At 42.0% G+C, this 22,475-nt stretch overlaps 3 protein-coding genes across 5 annotated transcripts in view; 2 read left to right on the top strand and 1 right to left on the bottom strand.

Annotated features, from left to right (window-relative positions):
- The window catches only part of LOC125771841 (uncharacterized), a 66,302-nt gene extending 49,919 nt beyond the window's left edge, over positions 1-16,383 (bottom strand). The window contains exons 1-2 of one of the 3 annotated variants that reach the window (XM_049442923.1): positions 14,622-16,382; positions 2,168-4,720 (exon numbers count right to left, since the gene is read on the bottom strand). In XM_049442923.1, coding sequence (XP_049298880.1) covers positions 4,681-4,720; positions 14,622-14,998 — 417 coding nt within the window. In that variant the 5' untranslated portion in view covers positions 14,999-16,382 and the 3' untranslated portion in view covers positions 2,168-4,680. Of the gene's footprint in view, positions 1-2,167; positions 4,721-14,621 lie in introns of those variants that run through there. The other 2 variants (XM_049442925.1, XM_049442926.1) reach the window with 2 other exon arrangements.
- A 231-nt stretch (positions 16,384-16,614) lies between these two features.
- On the top strand, positions 16,615-18,517 carry LOC125771815 (zinc finger protein 235-like). Its single transcript, XM_049442881.1, has 4 exons — positions 16,615-17,121; positions 17,185-17,868; positions 17,940-18,091; positions 18,161-18,517. Exons 1-4 carry the CDS (start codon positions 16,984-16,986, stop codon positions 18,393-18,395), a joined length of 1,209 nt encoding a protein of 402 aa, XP_049298838.1. The 5' UTR covers positions 16,615-16,983; the 3' UTR covers positions 18,396-18,517.
- Positions 18,518-18,729: 212 nt separating this feature from the next.
- Positions 18,730-22,471, top strand: LOC125769579 (zinc finger protein 62 homolog). Its single transcript, XM_049438310.1, has 8 exons — positions 18,730-18,965; positions 19,026-19,868; positions 19,955-20,106; positions 20,176-20,408; positions 20,679-20,854; positions 20,924-21,733; positions 21,798-21,949; positions 22,031-22,471. The coding sequence occupies exons 1-8, from the start codon at positions 18,831-18,833 to the stop codon at positions 22,233-22,235; spliced, it is 2,706 nt and encodes a 901-aa protein (XP_049294267.1). The 5' UTR covers positions 18,730-18,830; the 3' UTR covers positions 22,236-22,471.
- The last annotated feature ends 4 nt before the right edge of the window (positions 22,472-22,475 follow it).

The following is a 22,475-nucleotide window of genomic DNA, read 5'->3' as shown; positions in this document are numbered from 1 at the left end:
AGCCCAACTCATCTTCATCTGACACCTTCCCTGCGTCATGTGATGCAAGACGGCAACAAACAGTTGCCTTTTCCATCGACCAGGCCTTCATTTGAATAAACACACGACCGCTGTTAAAACACCATTTGTTTAGCATTTTAGTAACTAATTAAGCAGCACAAAATGTAAATGTTTCACACTTTTGGCTATCGTGGCGAATAAAGCCAACCGTCGAAAGTGTGTGTTTGTGTCTCTAGAAAGCTTGAGCAATGGAAAACTGTTTTTTGTTTTGCACAACGGATTGCACAAAAATGTTAGGGTACAGGAGAGTAACCCTTTTTATTTACAGATTGCCCTTATGTTGCATGTCAGATAGTTGGTACATAGTTAATCAACCGGTGGAGTGATTTGAACCTTTTAGGGTGTAGAAAGAAAAGGTACAAATGAATATATTCAAAACTTTAAGTTATTGTTTTCCTTCTGATTGCTACCAGCGTTTGGCATCGTTTTCTGACAACCAAATAAGCCCTCTTTTCATCACCAAGCAAGGAAATTTCCGTTTCCCATAAACAATGGCGACAACAAATCTTTGCTTCCCTTTTATCGTAAATCTCACAATGGCAGGAGCCATGCTTTAGACTGCTTCTGTTAGTTTAGCTACTCGTTGGTTTATATTGTGAACAAGCAAAGGAAAAGTCTTCACAACATCCTCTTCGCTGGCTTTACAACATTCTTTTTTGTTTTGTATGTTTCCATTCAAAAAAAGTAAGGCAGCATCCCGTATTGTCCTGGTGCATCTTCACGGAAAGCGAGTAAAAATTGAAGAAAAATTAATTACAAAAGCTTCCCGTGCTAGCCAACCCTTTCCTACTGAACCCGTGAATGCCGGTAGCGAAGTTTATCTAGGCACAGACAACCAGACACGGAAGCCACACGCAAGAATGGAAGTAACAACGAGATAGAAAAATAAAACACGAAACTCTCTTGCAATGCAGCATCACGTTTCGGAGCTACTCTCGTTTGCATCTGCTAAGAAAAGATGCAGAAGCGACCCGGCACACACTCGACTCGCTTTTGCCGTTTACCCCTCGGGGTCGGAGATGCTTGTCAGCCCGCGCTCGGTGCTTCTTTGATGCATACGGATGAAGAAAAAGGCTCCATAAAGCATAACAAGAAAACCTACTAAACCTAGCCGGATCTAACGAACCCTTTGGAATGTCTAGGTACGTGGTGTTGATATTTCAATTCTTCTCAGCGAGGAAACGCTGCTACGCAACGGGAGAAAAAAAAAGGACCGCTCGGCAAGACAAAATGCACCTTTATAGACTTAATCGCACTCGAGAGATCATTGCACTGTACTGCATCTCGCGTCGGCTTAGAAGAGGTGTAACGCTGGGCATGACTAAAGTGAAATTTTTATAACGAACCGATGATGATAGAACACGCTCGAAGTGGATACTTCACACCACACCCGCTGCGAGCTTTATCAATTTTCCGTTTTCCTGTAGCGCGTGTAGTGGCAAGGATCCTCTGAACAGAAATAAATCGTGCGGAATAAAATGTTCAATCGACCGCTTGAATCCATGTGGTTTAAATAAAAATAAATGCATCTAACACTTCCCACTGAGCTGCATTACGGGTCGTCAATTATAAAACTGTATCGATTGCAATTTAAATGCGTAGAAAAAAGGGTGCAGACTATCACACAACAGAAAAAAAAACATTTCCCCAAGTTCCAAACGGATCAGTTTGCCATTTTTACCGACAAATGAAAATCGAAATAAATCCCACACCCGCAAAACATAGGAGAAAAATGGGTCAATCTGTACCGGTCGTGAACTCATTAGCTTCCACTGGCACTTTACTCGAGGAATAGGAAAAATGCTCCCCATCGCGAGAACCACAGAAAAAGAAAAAAAAACATAACTTCAAGCAGTGGTCAGCGAAGCGGTGGTTTTACTGGGCAACATAAAAATAATCATAAAAATGCACCACAGTGGCCACTAGACGGGCTCAGCATCATGGGCTGATCCCAACGAACGCATTAATGTTCGGTTGAAGGCAATTAAGCGTGGGAGCGTCATGGTTGAAACTCTCCTCGGATATAAATATGTTCCGGTGCCGGTGGAGAAAAGAAACAGGCAGTGGGGGGGGGGGGGGGGGATTAAATTTCGATATAAACGAATGACCACATCGATGTCTCTACCCTTGCAAACGAACGCACACAGATGACAACAATAACAAAATGTTTCAGTTTTTCCATCCAACCAGTTTTTTTTGTTTGTTTTTCCCTTTGTTCCTTGGTTCACTCGAAAGTATTTTTCCACACAAGCGGCACGTACATTCGCGTCATCCATTCCCGCGAGGGGAATGGCGAATTGAAATTCGATCGCGAGCCTACAATTGATGGGGTAGATATATACATATTTTTATGTCCGCACAAGATGCCCGTACGGCTGATGTGGTGGCGACCGTGTTACTGACCGTGCTCCACCACCCCCTAACGACGTTCGGTTGCGACGTGTAGATATAAAAATAACAATTTGAGGTTAGGATTTTTTTTTCTCTTGAATCATTATGCTTAGGTTTCATTTTTCCAGCCAACATTTCCCAACAGAGCCGTCGGTGGCGGCATATCGTATCGTTTTTTTTGGTCTTTTTCTGGACGTGTATGACAAATTTAATGACCATCGCTAACGAGTGCGACTGCCTGGTTAGATCGTGGAAAACGACCGGCAAAACATGAAATAGATGGAGGTTTCCCACTCAGCTGACATAAAAATGATTCGTATTGTGCCGGCTCGGCGATAGTGTCTGTTTGTTCTACATGTGCGTCACACGGCATACGACAGACCTATCTATACTTCTAGCTGTGAAATTCTTGGACATGTCGTTGGTGCGAGACAGACGAGACGTGGATACGTTTCCGTACGATGTGCACACATGGGAGGCGTATCGCTTATCCTGAACAGATGCAGACGGAGCGATAAGCGGATCATTGGGAAGAAACATGATGGATTAAAACTAAGGTCATTGGACTTCTAGGAAGGAAGTCGAAATACATCGTCACCGAAGCGAACGTGACCAAACAATACTTTAATCCCTGCTATCACTCATAACCGAGTGACAAATGCTTAGAGTCGTCACAAAACAATGGAAAACTTTCCCACTTTGTCAGAAGCCAAACGAAAGGGCCTTTTTGGGTGTAGAACTGGGTAATGGTTTCATTCAAATTTCTTCAGACGGTGATTGTGAGAGCGGCAAGTTACCGTAGGTCCAGGAGTAAATCCAATGTCTGGACATGAATGTTAGAAATTCCAAGTGCTATTTTTTAACATCGAGACAAAAACCATAAGGGACGTTCTAGGTCTTCAATATTTCCACAACAAAAGGCCTAATCAAAACGTACCCTTTAAGTCAACTCATAAGGTGAAAGTTTGGACACCATCACAGCATTGATGTTTTTTGAGCTGTTGGAGGATATTCCTCTCTTCATCATACTTCATATGAAAGACTTGAAGATCCATTCACTGTACACATTGGACGCGCTTCAACCATGTCACCTTTGGCTTAAATACCGTTGAAAATGGTTTTACTGATGTACAACTACACCGAGTTCTAGAACGAGCTTTGTGTCATTACGAAACCTACGCTTCTCTGAACGGATCACTTCTCTGGGGTGCAGAAATACCTAGCAGAAGGATGGAAATGTATAGTTCCAACATACCCGAGATATGTTCCAGCACTTCTCCCCTGAACATCATTGCTGTTTAACGTCCCGTTTGTTCGTTTTGAAAAGACCCTTGCGAACAATCCCTGCCGTAGGCATGTAGACGTACCTACATCTTGGGAACTCCCCCATTGCCTGTCATTTGTACAGAGTGTAGCATGTCTTCGTGTGTGTTCTAATGGTGTATTTCTTTTTGTACTCTTCCAAATGAACGAAACATAAACGCTTTCGTAGAATGCACCAGTCGGAAAACGTCTGACCAACATTTCATCGCATGCAAATGTTTCCCTTAGTACGATTCATTAACAGAAAAAGCATACACAAGATCTACCCTTACTAAAACCGGTCCTTCGTTCAACCGTACGGTAATACAGGACAACAGCGAAGGTTCTTAACCGAGTTCCATCAAGCGACAGGACGGAAAGTGACAAGTAGCATGTCACCCGTAGGCTAGGCTAGGTATTATCATCGTCTTCCTTCCCTAGCACCAAGCCCATCCACACTTTGTCATGCTCTAAGCTTCGCCCGAAGGTTAAAAGCTTCTCCAAATGTACGCGGCTGCGCCTGTTTTGTTTCAGATAGAGACAAACAGCTCGGCAAAGTGCTGAAAATCTGCCTACTTTTGACTTCCAGCATCGCTGCTCTGCTTGACTAGCAATTATGGAAAGGGATTTCACTGTGAAAATGTTTTTCCTACTCCTTCCCTTGCCTTGTATCCTACGAGGAATTTTATTAATCCAATCTCGTTCTTCCCGTGAAATGAAACCAAAACTCGAACTATAATTTCGCGGAAAAATATTGAATATAATCCCTTCCAAATTGTGAAATCTTCCACCCGAGAAGACACTCGTCTTCTAAGTTTTTAATTAAATTCCTTCTTTCACTATATCCAGAGAGTAAACTGAGATCTAAAGTTACTTACATCTTGATTTTGTTAAAATAATTCAATCACACTTAGTGTTTAGTGTGCCTCACACGCATGACAGTTCCAATATCCGAATGTGTACGTACCTGGAAAGAGAAGAAGAATGTTTAATTTATTATTGGTTTTATTGCATTACACTTAGATTGTAAAACGAGCTTGAAGGCGCTTATTGAACAATAAAAAGCACATAATGTAATCAAAGAATATTAGCTAATCCCATTTCAGATAAGTCGTCGATTGAAAATGATGTTTGAATTTATATTGAGACTCAATAAAGGCACTGAACGCATCATCGATAGAAATCCTACGCAAATACCTAACTCTTAAATTGGCGTTAAGCTCTTCACTAAAACGAAGAAGGGAATAAACCCTTCACATACAGGAACCCCCTAACTCGCCACTTCTCTCCAACTCCTTCCCGACGACTGTGGCCTCCCACGTATTTACAGTACCTTATGCTGCTTGGAGATGAAATCAAAATTGATTATAAATCCACATATCCATTTTTCAAACTCTCACTACCGCCCTGCTCCGGTGTGCGACGACATTCAGTGTCAAGGCGCCGAGCAGAGGACCGCCAAAAGCGAATGCAAATGAGAAATACATCTCCATGCAACGTTTACCTTCTTAGCCGGCATCGCACCAGCAAAACGCTAATCGATCGCGACACATAGGGGCAAACCGGCAAACTTTTGAAAGCCAACCCAAGACCGACCGTACGATTTACGAGATCGAAGACGACAAAAAAAAACCACAGCGAGGCAAGGCGTCTCGTCTGCAGGCCACCGTAGCGATGCTATATTTATACACAGCTTGTCTTCATCGCCGATGGTTCCGGATCGGCCGAGCCGACACTGGAACAAACAATGTTTAACAAAACTGACACATGCCATAGAAGGTGCAACAAAACGTGCAAAACCCGACGTCCTAAACACAAAGAAAACGGTCTACCATGCATGTCATATATCGCCGAGATAATCCACTTGTATCGACAATTTAATCACGCCAACCTGGGAAGCGGTTTCTTACATGGCCGCAAGTGTTGATGGCGGTTGTTGTTAAGGTTTGGGCCCAGAGATAGGCTTTTCAAATGACATCGATTAGCAAATCTCGGTACCATCATTGGTCTAACGCGGTCTTCACACGTAAGACCAATTACACTCATTTAATAGGCCGCAAGTAAAGGCCCGTCTAGCGTCATTAATCATTACACATTGTTGGGAGCCGACAAGGTCAACTGCTTCGTTACGGTCTGAGAGACCACCGATCGGGGTCTGTTTGTTTGATCCCTTCCACCGAGAAAACGATGGGCCGACAGTGTGTGTTCTATGCCAATGTCCACAGATTCATTAATCTCCTCGACCTGTGTGGCGACCTGACGGACAACCGGCAGCGCGAACGTTTGACACATTACGCGTAAATCTAATGCACGTTTAGATAAAATTACCCCTAATCCGCTGAGGCGAACAAACCGATGCGTAATAGTCTGGGAGTGTGGAACATTTTTGCTCCACACTTGTCATTAGAATCTGGTACATGTCGCGACTACCATCTGCATCTAATTTTCCAATCACAATGCTATGTAGAATTTCGCTCGGCAATGAAGCACCGTACGGTGGGTTTCAGTCAGCTAAACTAATCAGCTGGATATAAATTATATCGCAACGCATTCTGCTGACAGCAACTGTTCGTACCAGAACCGCTTGTCAGTGTAGATTGTCACACTGCCAGTAAACCATTTTAAAAAAAATCTTAGGCTCTCTTGCAGCATCTATGTATATCATCCAGAACGATGTTGTGCAACTCGCATTTCTCGTTTTGAGCATGAACAGCATCGATCGGATTTGTGTGCGCTATTCCAAGTTCCTACATCTGACGGACGTGACTGACGCCTGCCTGACAGCAGGTGACTGGGAACGGCTTCTAACCTAAACATTGCCTTCTCTCTGTGTGTGCGTGTTTCGTTTGCATTCTATAGTCGTTTCAAGTAATACAGTGAACACCATGTTCGGGTAAGATGAGAACTAGAAATTGATGATTTTGATGTGACATTCCCGAGCATACGAATCTACAGCTGTCAAGCGCTTGTATGTCAGACATTGGCTTAAGATTTGTTCGATATTGAGCTATTTCATCACATCTCTAACTTTGAATACATTAGTTGAAAAATAAACTAAACTAAGTAATTAAAAAGATTTACACTATCCAAAAACAATGTATCTACCACCTAATGCATAAAATGGAACATTTTTACAACCCACAGAACATCATCTCGAAACATCGACAAACATTTTATTACTCTACCAATTTTGCTCCGGTTTAGGGATTTGCGTAAATTAGTCTAACTATAGATAGCACCCGCAAACGGCCATGGCGAACAGGTGAACGAACATATTTTCTCCATCGTCTCTTGTCGGGCTTTGCTTTAGCTTGAATTTATTGCACAAACCATACAGAGCGGTCCATATCACACAAATCATAATCCATGCATGCCATTATCCCAATAAGGTAAACATCGCTAACGATACTCGGCCGATTTCAGCACTAGATCATCAGGCGGCCAAGGTTGCCGATGTAGCAGCTATAATACTAGCAATCGCGAACCGTGCAGATAACGCTCAAATGTGCGAGACTTAGCGTAATGGCTTTACAATCGCTTGAACGTAACGCCTAACGTATATACTAGGTTGCGCCATATTGGCGAATCCCTCGGATATTGTACAAAAGCGGAGAAACTTTATCTACATTTGCATGTTCGGCTTGTTCAATTTCCGGCCTTTACTTTGTTCCTCCTACTTCAGCATTGGGTCTGGGTACGTTTCTTATCTTTCGCTATTCTTCACCACTATTGAGATTTTAATAGCCGATGTCTTATTACTTTGAGCGAAGTATTGAATGTGACGATTGATAATGAATTCGGGAATAAGCGAGTACGGCATTGTCCAATTACGGATGATGATATCATCGGCCACAAATATATCGAGAGTCCAACTTTACATTCATAATTTCTTTAAATAAACCTATTCCGAGAAATATGGCAAACAAAAAACAGTCGTCTATGCGGCATACGTTCACCTGGAATGTCGGTCAGCATCCTACAGCTACATCTCTTATTCGTATTCAACATTCGTATCGACCTTCAAACACAAGCGCGCCAATCGATCGACCTTGACACGGTGACTAGTTTACGACCTTCCAATACCAAACCATTTATCCACCAAAAAAAGAAACATAGATCCGGAAATGCTTACCAACTGTAGTCATCATAACGCTTCTGTCCTCTTGGGTATGCTCTCTATGTTTGCTTTGCCCATTAGAATGGTATGACTTTCTGTACCTTACACTTTACCTTTCTTGGGGAGGGAGACCATGTTTCATTAGCTACCGAGAAGAAAACAATCCTGAGCGTGTTACACAGCGTGAGGTCCCGATGTGATCAAGACACCATGTCTTACAGCTCAGCTCATGACATAAGAGGAAAACAAAAGCAAACAACGAGGACGCACCCGCGTATTGCTTGCTGTTGATCTGCTAGGGTCGACCTGCAAAGACGGTGTGTCTAATGAAAGGAACCGTTCACTTCACGGGAGAGAAGCGACCCAGACCTCCTCATAGACTCACCGAAAGGTCTTTCCCAAACTGAAGCACGCGCCAAAACCAAGGCAACCACGTTCATTTAGCCAACGTCCCAATATGGCAGTGACGACAATCGAGAACTTCCCTCTTTACTACGGCATTTGCAGATCATTAGTTTTGACGTTTCATAAATTGCATACGATCGGTCGAATGTACTCCATAAAGCGTAGCTCGGCCGAAGTTCTTGGAGTTTGCATCGTCTGCTCCAAAAATAGACGACGATCGACAGAACGAACATTTGCTGGAGTGGCGAAAGAGGGATTTGGGCTAGGTGACTGGGAAGTCATAAGAGTACGGCGCAACTCGGGCGAGTAACTGTGTGTTTTTTCAACAATTTTCTGGAATCACGTCTAACTGAAAAAAATATATATGCCACAGACGATACATTTTGGGTGGTTGCGTTTCTAGACACAGCAAAATGATCCGTTTATTTTTGGGACTCATCTTGTCTGCACCGTTTTCATCCATAGACGGATGCGTCAGAGTGCATTTCGTCGTTCCATGTGTGCTTGCGAGAAGCAATTAGACCACAGACTCGCATCCAACAGTGGAGATAAATGGGAAACGCTTTAGCAAACAATCAGACACGAAATTCTAGCGATGGACTCAGTATAAGTATTGTAAGTGGTGTTCTAAAATCAACTTTTATGGTGGAAGGTTGAAGAAAATCAGGATAAACAACTTCGGTTTGCTCGATTCTGTTCGTGGCACTCCTTTTTAACGAATCCCCTATAAACCAGTTCCACCTAAAAAGTGGAAGCGAATGAAAGGGAAGAACAGCGCATTCCCGGGGAGGATCCGGTTTGAACAAAGGGAATGGTGATGAGGACGGCAAGAAGATCGCTTCAGGCACTTCCTCCTAACGCATCAATGTTTAGATTTATGATCTGAGTTATGGCGCCTACTTCACGTTTGGAAGCATAGAATACTTCAAAGATTGATCTTCGATGGGATGTTTTTCCCTGGGAATAGTTTTATACGTTCCGGATGTTTCCGTTTCCAATGAAATATTTCAAAAGTGACGCGTATTTAACCGTTGTACAAAAGAACACTTATTATTATTATTTTTATCAATTAAATTTTGTAACTTAACTAGCCTTTTTCCTGGGTATGTGTTCAAATATTTCCCAAAAACGATTCAAAATTCGATCAGCGATTCGATTTCTACAAAGGAATTGATTTTTCTTCCCTAAGGCTTGATGAAAAGTATTAATGGCCTAACGTTGGAAAAGAGGAAAAACAATTCCATTGAAAGCTATTCAGCCTTTGCTAGTTCATCACGAGTAGGAGATGATTGAATTTTGCTAGTTTCGTCCATTAGTTCTGGGATCGCTTCGGTCCTATTAAGATTGCCACTCCATTATTCTTCCTGGCGTTTAGCTACACCGAGTTTCTTTTCCTTCGCTTTAATGCAAGACATGGTACGTTACACTTTCGCTTTCCTTCAAAAATGTTAAGAGTAGAGTGCAATGGACGCCAACCATCATCAATATAATTTCCAATAGTTACAACAAAAAAATTTTTAATCAAACCTCAAAAATGTGCCCATCATCGGTTGGTGTGATTTGAAAAATGGAAAACTTTGCTAAGAGAAAAGATGTTCATCGATGCGAATGCGAAACCTTGTAGACCGTAGGGAATGAGGGAAACTAAGATTTTCAACCAGTGATGGCAAAAATAAACAACTCATCCTTCACAAAGCCTGACGATCGTCAAGCGCACAGCAGCGAGCAAACATGTTAATGCACTTTTCATCGATTTGGGGCCCGAAAAACGGTGACGAGGTGCCATTTCGATACCGGTATCAATGATCGATTGGGCACAATTGATCGAAAAATAATGAGCTCGTCCCAACATAACTTAACAAAAGTATTTTTATTTGTAGATATTTTCTTGAAGTTCCTGAATTTCACGCGTATTGCGCAAGAAAAAATGGATATTTCATTATTCGTAACTTCTTGTAATAGAATATTCGAAGGAACCAATACTAGTTTAACAACCTTTCGAATTAAATTTCGACACAAAATCACCCAGTGACGTTAACAAAATGCTCCATTTACCTACCTTCTTCGCTTCCGTCATACTTCCGTCCTAGCATGAGTTAACTGTTTGAAGTAACAGTTCACTTAACGATCTCGGTCTCGTAAACCGACGTCTCGTGATTGAATTAACTTCGTTCGATTTAAAGATTGTTGTTTTACGAAGTTTATCTGTTTCCCTTGTTAGCATGCTATCTGACATGCATTTCACCATCAGTTTAATGAGGTTTGAAATAAAAATTAAACAAAGCCTTGATCGAGACGCGCTCTATTGATCATCAGACCATGTGCGCTGATTTTCGAAAACCCAATTCCGGAGCCCCCAAACCCCGTAAGCAAATCGGATCGGATCTACATCGTGTTTTTGGTTGTAGTGAAAGTACTGATAAACGAGACTATAAAAGTGATAATTAATTCATCCACCAGTACGAGCGTGTGCTTGGTCCGGTACACAGGCAATCGGGTGGAAAATGAAAATGAATGAATCATGCACGTTTTGGCTCGATTTTCCTTTTCAATCAATCAACCGCTTCGTACGGTACCGTTCTTGGACCTGGGTGCGGTGAAGCTGTCTGACCACCACAGTTATGTATATGGAAAAAGAGGTATCAGTAGCAATTCAGTTACTCTATTTTATTATGTCGATCATGTGAGAGAAGGTCTGTTTCGAAATAGCCCACCTTTGTGAAGGTTCATTACTAACCTGGGTGCGGTTGCAGTACTCACATCCTGCACATGGTGGACGATGCGAATCCTCAAAACTAAATTATCCAAACTTCCTATAGTTCCTGAGCAAATATTGCCCAAGATTAAATCTTTTGGAAAATGGAGTTTTGAAGTTTTAATATTGGAGCTCAAAATTCATCTAAGTTCTTGGGGTTTATTTCAAGTGTTCATCAATATTTGTACAGAGCCCCAATTATTTCTCAAATTTCACTCATTTTAACCGAAACCAATATAATTTAGCTGGGAGAAAATTACACACAAAGCCAAATTCGACAATCTACCAAACATGCACAGTAATTCTCTTCCTAACAGTAGATATTAAAATATATGAAGTTGGCCTAAAATGCAGAACGAGAACCCTTCGGCTGAATTTCTAACCGCAAAAACAAATGATCCAACCATCTGGTGTCCAAACGTTGTGTATCCGTTTTCCATCGTGTGTCCCAAGCCTCGAAAGTACAACGTTCTTGTCGAATTTCAACTGTTCTGTTTCGTATGCTTCGTTCGAAAAATTCAATATATCCCCTTTTACTTCACAACACACTATGCATCCAAACAAGGGGCGTAAATTTCAATATCTTTGCCTGTTGGTGGTGTTCACCCTAACACTCCTAGGGTCATGCGTAAACCAAAGACCCAACAAACAGCGGTGCGATCTTAACAAGACATATTTAGGCGACCAAATGACAGTTAATTAAAATAGCAGCTTTCGACCCACTGCCCACCCACAAGCAGTAGAAAAAGAAGGCTTTTCCTTCTCCAACCCGCCTGAAGGATGGCTCGTTTGCTTTCCTTTCCTGGGACATCATGGACTAGGGGCGGGACGCGTTAGTGCTATTGCCGGGCTAGTGCCGATGAAGCCGTTGATCTTCATCTCATCATCGCCGTGACCTCCTCAAAGATAATCTTTGACTTCTATTTTTACGCCCGTGCTGTAGTCGCGCGCTCGTCCGAATGTATTTATGCTCACCCCCCACCGCATGGGTACATTATCTTGATCCGAAACCCAATGGTTGACTTGAGTTCGGTCACAATACAAGTGGTAATTCTTTTTGCTTTTGTGCATTCTTTCACACTCGAGCATGTAGTGTTCGACAGTGTTGCGGAAGTTTTGCTTCAAAAATCTCTTCACAGACGATGGTTGATAACGGAAGATCATTTTCTGTTGGTCAAGTGATGTTTTTCAATTACCTGTACGATTACCTGCCACGATGTGAGCATAAAACAAGCTACGCTCTTTTATTGGAATTAATTTCTTACGTATTAAATATATGACCTACTTTATGTAAGTTGCTCCCTTATCGTGCCACGCAGCCTCACCGACAGAATGAACAGTAAACAGTCCTTCCTTTCCATATGGGACAGTAAATGTACACCATTAATCTTCGTTAATTACTTATCGCCAGCTTTAAAGAAACGACACTACTTAATATCGCAACAGTGTAACACTGCCGCTGCCTCTCTCGCTCAGTAATTAAACGTACTTCCCCATCAACTGTGCGCGGTGAAACAAGTAATTCCAACCTGCACCGGAACGGAAACAAAAATAAAACTAACCACGGACTGGTGCGTGTGTCAGCAGGTCGCGAAAGGGGATGAGACGAACGTCGAGATTTGTGCTCGCCACCGGAACTTCACCGGAAACACAGTGGTGCGCCAAAGCGCCACAGTGTGAAGGAAACAAAACATACCGAGCGAGAATCACGATTGATGACCAGCCACCCGTAGAATCGTAAAAACACCCAACACGCCGGTCGAGCTGGCAGACAATCATTAGCTAGATCAACACCCACCAAACCCAACTTCCTTTTCCCTTCTGCCCAAAGTGGATGTGGGACGTGTACGGCAGATCATCTAGGGCAAGATAGTACCGCCTCGCACACTGGGCCGCTATAAAACAACGAACAGCGTGACAGAAGAAGCTCCAACTCTAACGGGGTAACGAAGCCGGCCCGGTGTGGTAAAGACTACCGGTACCGGAAACGGTTCGTCAATGAAAAGAAAACGGATGATAGAACGGAAGACCGGATGACCTGCTAAACGGCTGCAACCGAGAAGTGGATGGGCTGAACTGGAAATAACGCAACTGGACATAGAAATCGGAGCCACCGACAACATATCGAGGCATTGCCGTTTATTTTTGGATGCATCAATAGGCAAAGAGCGGAACTTCATTGTGCAATGACATTTCCCAGGGATTCTGGAATTGGAGCTTTGCGACTGGGTAGATGCAACCTGGAACGGTAGGGAGATCACATTTGAGAAAATTCCTCAAGGAGTTCTCCAGCGCTACTGACAACTCGGACAAGTATCCAGCTTTTGCGGAAATTGAGTGAGTAGTGCCGACCTAAAATACCATTTTAGGTCATGTAGAATTTTATTTTTATAACTCAATCAGGTCGCATCGAACACTTGATATGCAATATCAGGTAACAAACAGGTGAAATATTGTGAAATTGAATCAAGTTTCAAGGACTTTCAGAAATATGACATATAGACTACATTTTCATCTTTATGAGGAATCAGGAATGGGCTATCTCATATGTTTCGCTACGATTTCCAATTATTCAGCTTGTTCAGAGTTCAGCCTCATATATTTGTCTTTGGCGAATATTTTGAGGCATCATTGTTGGAAGTGAATTCTCGTCCCCTCATGATGCATACAAAGCTAATCTCCAATAAAATCATCTCCCCATGCCAAATGGATCACAATCCATGTCTCGCGAGGGAATGCCCGTTCCCAACGGATTAATCGATTTTATTCACGCCTTCGACGTTCGCCTACACACACACAGAATCAAGTCAACTCCAACGGTTGACTTTGAATTTCGACGTAACACGACACACATTGGCGGGTGTCAAACAGAAAGTAACCAAACGGTAAGTGGAGAGACGGATCGATAGTAAATTGATTGAAGTGCGATCAAATTTCCGTGCACCGCGTTTTGCTCCGTTTCTTCCTACCGTGGAATAAACCGAGTTTGGCAAATTGCTTGGTTACTCTACGACCCATCGGGGCTGCAGTATGATAGCTGTCCTAGGTGTGAATTGTCAACTTCTTTTACGATGCGTTCGCTTCGATCTATGCCCGGCAAAGTAATCGAATACGGTGATCGATCTAATTTATTTTTGATGGAGAAGCATCAATTATTGTCCATTTACGGTTTACCGCGAGGAGTTACAGAGAGAGGGGAGACAAACAAAATGAAGGACAGATTTAGGCACATTTCCATTTATTGCGATTGCTACTTTTGAACGCCAAATGGTAATGAAATCTGAGCATTTAACTACGTGGGGATTATTATGCAGGATGCCCTAAATCAATCAGGGCGTGCAACATTTATGAGTTTTCTTCGCGTTATGACACGACGCACATGAAACAGATGCATCACACAGGTTTGTTTAAAATGTCCGTATCGTAAAATGAAGTTATTTCTTGTTGCGTCGTTAAGTAGTAAATATATTTATACATATTTACATATTAAAATACATATTTTAAATACTAAAAAAAATAAATACATTTTTTTTTCTTTTCATAAGCACTTTACTATGTAAAATTTGTATTATTTCTCTACTCTACACTCACCTATGTTCCGGAAGCCGCTTCAATTCGGCCATGTCGAGCTCGAGCCGTAAATTTGCCACCTCACACAGTAACCGGTCCCGATCGACCGTAATTTCCTTCAGCTTTTCCCGCAACCAGTGGTTTTCCATCTCCAGCTCCTGGGGCGAAATGTATTCGCCACCGGCTGGTGCTGGCTGCCCGTCCGACTGCATCGTCGAATGCTGCATCGAGTGGGTGGACAGTGAGGTGGCCAACTGTACTGCCGGGTTGATGGCTTCCACGAGGTTGCCCATATTTGTGACGTCGCACGGTGAAGCGGCCGGTTGCTTACCGTTGGCGGAAGTTGGTGGTGCCAACGGGGACACCACGGCCGGAGCCACACACTCACTGTCGCACATTGTTGCGCGAAGAAGATTAGCTTTTTAGCTTGACTTTATTACCTCACCACCACCAATTCACTTTTCCCTATTCGCGCGGGAATAGGCCAAAAGGATTGCGGGAATGATTTGCTTGCAAACTTGGTTGATCCCTAGCTCACTTCATGCGTAAACTACACTTTGGAACTGGGCGAAAACGCTTTTACAATGAAGGCCGAAAGAATCACGTGTGTGGCTGCACTTTGCACATCTTTCACCATCACAACACTTGCTCTCTGGGATTAGCCTAATTTTTGGCACAGATAACTCTCAACTGCACGGTTTTTGCAGCCACATTCATATGCTCCAGCTGTTGCACTCGCTTCGTATTTGAGCGGGAGAGCAAAACTTCTGGTGCAATTTTTGAATGCACCAGGGATGCAGAAATACTACCAGCAAAAGTAAGACCACGCACGCACCAACATACACATATACACACACTCTTACTCACCCGGGGTCACTAACTCACACTTTTGTGCGCGGCGTTGTTTTGCACGAAACCGGATTTTTGCCTTGCAGAAACCGACCCTACTGTGCCGGTAGGATTCCGTTTTGCGAAACGTTGCACACCCTTTTATTACTGGCCCGTACAGAAGGAAAAGGGTTGCCTAATGTACGTGCACACACACACTTTATGCTGGTTCTTCCGGGTATTTACACACGGTAAAACCCTTGCCGAAAGAAGGACCGCACACGACACACGCGCGCTTGTTTTGCCCGTAAACCTTGTGCTTGGAGAACTAGGGCACAGGTAAAATTTGATGATGCTGCTCCTTCTTGTCAAATTGGTTTTAATCGCTTTCAATGCGATTGATTCACATTTTGGCTTCCGCAATTACAAACACAGCAACCCGGGTGTGTGACAGTGGACAGGCACTGTCTTCTTTTTGCACAAACCACACTTACACTATTGCTCTTCTTGCCCGCTTGGAGCACAAAAAGCGGGTTTCGGAAATTACGGGCATTAAACTGTATCGGGTATCGGCTTTACTTGCCTTTTGTGTAGATTGCAAGATTCGAACGAGTGCGTTGCGTACATTGTATTGTTTCACACTGAACAGCAAACCTACACAGGTACGTAGGTACGAAACCGAAGCACTATCGCGCGCCAAATTGTCGTTCTATTCTGCTGCTTGATTGTAGCGTATCAAACGAGAAGATTAGCAAAGCACTAAGACCGTAATTATAAGAAAGCCGATAAAAGCACGTGTTTTAATTCACTTCCACTTAATTTATTGTTATTTTTTATCTCATTACAGTTCTTTCTTTACTGACGCAGAGCGTTGCACGCGCGTCTTGCTAGTTTCGCGTTTTGAACTAACACTGCGTTAGCGAAGGAAGCAAACAGCAGCCGACAAATAGAACGAGATGGCGGTATGCAATCCAGAAAAGGACGGGATTTGCCGAAGCTTGACAGCTGACGACGGATGACAGCAACAAATCCGTACAATTTTGACCGAATTTTAATCCTACCGTTAATTAGAACAGGCGTGTAAATAGTTAGTATGTTTTGTTATTTGTTTTGCAAGAGAGGGGATAAAGAATGTATTAAAAAGGAGAAAAAATCAACAGCTATCATATTTATACTAGCAACTGGCGTAAAGTGGAGAATCAGCCAGAGAAACAAATCTTTTAGTACTGAAATTTTCAAATCCCACTGTGATTTTAGTTGAAGTGCGATATGTGAGAAAACGTATCGGTACAAATCGTTGTTACAATCGCAAATGAAGAAGCAGCACTGCAAAATGGATTATCTATGATCTGGTTTTGCGAATATACCACTGATAAAGGTTTAACTTAACCGCTCAAAAGGAAGCAATTTGAAATCGCTTGAAGCTGTGTTCTAGAAAGCTTGTTGCCTGGCATACCTCTGTGTAGTCCTTCTATTCGAAATGTCTGTAGTCGAAGTTGACATCTGGTAAAAAAACAACAGTTTCTCCTGTAAACAAGCGTTGTGTACGTACAAAATGGGTAAAAAACGGCGCGATATAAACAGCATTTGCCGTTTATGTTTGTGCGAGGATGAAAATATTCTGTTTCCTGCCACTAAATTCACCGATGCCACACTGACCGTCGATGATATAGAGCGATTTACCGGAATACGGGTAAGTTCCTGATGCTCACACTCTGGTTGCTCTATGTTAAGTTATGATTTCTCTGCTTAACAGGTTATATCGAGGAAAAGCACACCCTATGCTGTTTGCATCGACTGTAAGAACAAATTGAAAAAAATAAAAAATTATCGATCATCCTGTTTGAGGAATGATGCCAAGTTTAGGAGACTGTTTGCGGTGGCGGTTGTGGATATTACAGAAGCGACAGCAGATTCTGTAAACACACAACTTGCCACTGATGTGTGTAATGGTATCACTCCCAGCGTCACCATCGCCGATGACAATATGACATGTATGGCCATTGATGAAACGATAGAAATCACAGAAATCGAAGAAAATTCATGTGATTCCTTAACGGGTGCAGATAAAGAAACGTATATACAAGAACCTCCGGATAGAAATGAATCTCCATTCGAGACTACAGATCAGCCGGACACACCGAGACGTCCATTTTGGCTAACCTCTATCAACAATGCTACTGCTACAGCCCCAACTAACGAAGTGAAGAAGCCAAAGGAACTGTGTATGGAGTGTGGCAAATTGGTATCATCCTTAGCACCACACATGCTGACACATACGAAAGAATTAAATTTTGCTTGCGAGTATTGTTCGAAGAAATATAGCAGAAAATCGTACCTAAAGCAACACGTGCTATGTGTACACTTGAAAAAGATCGTAAAGACATGCAAAATATGCGATAAAGGGTTCAGTTACTTTGACTCCTACGTAGCCCATATGGTAAGTATTACCGCATGGTTTAGTGGCAGCAGTTTTCTTAATTGACAAAACTTTTCACTATTCTTTTCCAGCGAGCAAAACATAATTTCGGAGAACCGTTTGAATGTAAAGTATGTAATCTGAAATTTCGACATCGAGGTGGGTTAAGAAACCACACGAATCGGAAGCACAACATTGCGAGCAACTGCGAATGTTCGATTTGCGGCATGAAGTTCCTAGACAAGTAAGATTGTTTGTTGTTATCAATTTGCTTAGATTTCATTACTAATCGCATTGTTTAACTCATTTCTAGGAAGGGTCTAAAGAATCACGGCAAAGTACATTCGGATGAGCAACCGTTTGCTTGCCATTATTGCCCGAAGCGATTCAAATGTCCTAAGTCTCGAAAGACGCATCATCTGATTCACGAGGGTGTTAAGTTTCCTTGCACGTTGTGTGATAAAATTTACGCATACAAAACATTGCTTAATTCGCACATAAGAAAAGCACACACAACAGAAGATACTGCTAGTGTGGAAAATTCCTAATTCCAATTGTAATTTTCTTTTGTTTTCTTATTTGTTGCTTTGCGTTCTGGAAAATAAATGATTTAAACCAAAAATCATTGCTCGTAAATTTCATTCCTAGGATAATCGGCACATACTGAGGATTAACTTCGTACAAGTTCTTTTCTAAATTTCCACTAGCAACAGGCCATTTCGACATTAATCAGTTTTCGGGGGTTTCACAATAAAAAAATATTTTAAAAACACTTAACTAAAGCCTCAATTCTAACAAAATACCATTTAGCAGTGGACGTACAATTTTTTACGTGAACACAGTCTGCAGTAATTGAATTTCTGTTCTGTTCCGTTTAAACATAACATAACTAAAACACGGGCTGTCAAACTGCGACTGTGTTTATTTTCTCACCGAAAGAGACTGTTTAGTTATAAACAAACCATTTTTCCGTGTTTTTCGATATGACGAGCCTTTTATGTGATGTTTCTAGCATGTGTAGATTTTGTTTAAGTGATGACGATATCTTATTTCCCGTATCAAGTATTCTAAATCCAGTACTTACTATCGAAAACATTGAACGATTCACTGGTATACGGGTAAGTTTTTGGGGCTTTCCCATCATCCATGGCACTATATTGTGTTATCTATTGTTCCAGATTCTTAAAGAAACAGACTCATATTACATGATTTGTATGGATTGCCATAATAAACTGCAAAAGTTTGCTGGATATCGTAGCATCTGCATCAGCAATGATGTGCGTTTTAAAGCTCTATTTCCGATGCTATTTGAGAGCGGCATCAGTGAGGATTGTTTTGCTGATGAATCGAACGAAAAATGTGTATATAGAAACATAGATGTGCAGTACAGCGGGACTATTGATCATAGCTATTGCATTGATGCACACGATAAGCCAACGATAGAAGTCTGCGAAGAGTTAGAAAATATCTACGTGGAGTATGAAGAACTTCTGGAGCCGTCTGATAATACAGAGTCCAATGATGGAATAGTGGAAGAAATTGTAGAAGACACCTTTTTGCGGGAAAATCCAACTGACACCTTTATTGTAACGCAAGACAGCCATATGGAAGCTTTACATCAACAAGAAACAAATGAATCCATCGTGGAAGAGTTTGAAGAGAACGACTCTCCTGCTGGAGACGAGTTTCAACACGTGGAAATTGCTATGCAAAAGCAATCGGTTGAAGAAGATAGTGAAGCAGAAGCGACAAAATTGAAAGCTGTAAGAAAGTCAACTGCGAAAAAACCTGCCCGAACCCATCTGTGCTATATCTGCGGAAAATTTGTATTCCACATACCAGATCATTTGTTAACGCATACGAAGAATCCCCAATTTTCATGCGACCGCTGTCCGTTTACGTCGACGCGCAAATCGAATCTAAAACTGCACGTGGAAATTGTGCACTTGAAAAAGGTCATCAGAAGGTGTGAGAAATGTGACAGAGGATTCAGTTACGTGGATTCGTACAGAGCACACATGGTAGGTATCGAAGCAGAGCTTGGTGCGATCTCAAGATCAAGATCACGATTAATTTCATGGCATATTTTGTGTCTCTTTTTTCCTAGCGCGCAAAACATAACTACGGGGAGCATTTCGTATGCAAAATATGTTCCATGACATTCCGCCATCGTAGTGGGTTGAACGGTCACATCAATCGCAAGCACAATGAAAAGAGTAACTGCACGTGCCCACAGTGTGGCTTTGTGTGCCAAGACAAGTATGGAGTTTCTGTATTCATTTGAATTCTGGCTAACGTACCTAATCTAAATTATCGCACTTTTTACAGGAATGGACTGAAGGATCATAGCAGAGTGCATTCCAACGAGAAGCCGTTCGTTTGCAAATTCTGTCCGAAAGCTTTTAAAAGCCCGTACGCTCGCAGGTCACATGAACTGATCCACCAGGGTGTTATTTTCTCCTGCACGCTGTGCGAGAAGACTTATCGATACAAATCGCAGCTAGTAGATCACATGAAAAAGGTGCATGGCCATCATAATAAGAAAATAACCAACAACGGAAGCTAACCACACAAACCGATCGGTTTATCAGACACCAGCAATAAAAGATTTGTATACCAGACAACCGTTACAAAGACCAATTTAATAGTAATTGAAATGTAATTTTCTCATTACTTTCTTAACAACTTTTCATGCGCTGATCTTAGCAAAAATTCGTAATCAACTACACCAGATTCGGCATGCATGATCAGCAATTGTAGCTGTCATAACGTGTAAACGCAGCTGAATGTTATTACTGTCAAGTGGACGAAAATGACACTTTGCCATTTGTAACAACAACAAACAAATGTTCACAACCTACTCCGCAGCATGGAACACATTTGGAGTGATATAAGTGGTATTTGTAGGCTTTGCCTATGCGAAGGTGATGAAATTCTGATTCCTGCAAGCAAAATACTCGATTGTCCGTCAGCGATAGAAGATGTAGAGCGATGTACCGGAGTTCGGGTGAGTTCTAGTCGCTAGACTACTTGTCTGATGCAATGCACAACTTTCATATCTTCTGTCGTTCTGCAGATAGTCCAAGAGAAAAATGTATCCTACAGCATATGTGAAGATTGCAGTAGCAAGCTGAGGAACTTTACAGCTTTTCGCACCTTTTGTATGTACAACGATAAGGCGTTTAGAAAATGGTACCCAATGCTATTCGCTAATGAACCCAGCGATACTGAACGAGAACAGAAGGAAGCTTTCCTGCAACTAGGCCGGCACTCATTAGACAAGAGTCGAAACGAAATTACTGACCACATCGGGTATATCGCATCGAATGAGGAACCATCGCTCGAAAATAACGTAGAGAAAATCGAATATCTGGAGATTGACGATAATGTATCGATCTTTAGCGAGAACGATAGTGCTGGTTCAGTAAAGGAAGGTGGTTTGGAGATCGATGAAGATGCTAACAAAGAACTCCGAGTAGATTTTTTGCCAGAAGTTGAAGACGATACTGTACAAGAAAATGAAGAGCTGGCATCCAAAGACGAATCGATAACACAGGACCTTTCATACAATCTTAAAAAGAGTATACAATCTCAGTACGGTGTCGGTACATCGAAGTCGCCTCAACCTGGGAGCGAACAATCTAGTCACAGGATGGCGCAAAAGCAATTATGCCCGATATGTGGGAAAATGGTGCACGACTTATCAGATCATAAGCTATCACACTCGAACGAGCGAAAGTATGCCTGTCCGCACTGTTCAATGGCTTATGGGCGTAAAACATATTTGAAATTTCACGTGCGATCGGTGCACCAGAAAAAAGTAGTGAAAACTTGTGAAATTTGCAATCGGGATTTCGCTTACAAAACTGGCTATGATGCGCACATGGTTCGTGATTTTTTTGTGAATAGTTTTCGTTTTATTCAAGTAAAGGAATGTATTATTTTTTTAGCGAGCTCGACACAACATTGGGAAGTGGTACGAATGTAAGCCATGCGATATGAAATTCCGCCATCCAGGGGGCTTAAGAGCCCACAAAAATCGCAAACACAACGACGAGAGTAATTGCGAGTGTCCGGTTTGCGGAATGGGATTTCTAGACAAGTAAGATATAGCACAATAGTTGTGTATGTATTACAGGGGAGAATCGTTCGAATAATGAGGTATTTTTATATTATTTTACAGAGTGGCGTTGAAAAACCATAGCAGGGTACACTCGTCGGAGAAAATGTTTGCATGCAAATATTGTCCTAAACGCTTCAGAAGTCCTAACGCCCACAGAGGACACGAACTAATTCATCTCGGTATAACTTTCCCATGCCCGCACTGTCACAAATTTTATCGTTACAAACAAAATCTCAAAATTCACTTGGCAAAGCATAATGCATGATCCTCGCTCGAAGCGTATACCTACCACAACACTACTAGTGCGGGTGTTGGATGAATTGAACTTTTATATTGCACCTGATTTGACGATTGTTGAACATAACTCGCCTTATCGTATAATTGTTTAAAAAGACACCGGAAGGAGCGTTGAATTGCTCCAGGCTCCAAGAAACGAGATTTAAGTTTTCAATTTGTAAAATCTTACAAAGCATACACAATAAATCATGTTCCAATGCTCAATTTG

Source organism: Anopheles funestus, chromosome 3RL (assembly GCF_943734845.2).
Source record: "Anopheles funestus chromosome 3RL, idAnoFuneDA-416_04, whole genome shotgun sequence".
Taxonomy (NCBI): domain Eukaryota; kingdom Metazoa; phylum Arthropoda; class Insecta; order Diptera; family Culicidae; genus Anopheles; species Anopheles funestus.
This window is presented reverse-complemented; position numbering and strand designations above follow the sequence as displayed.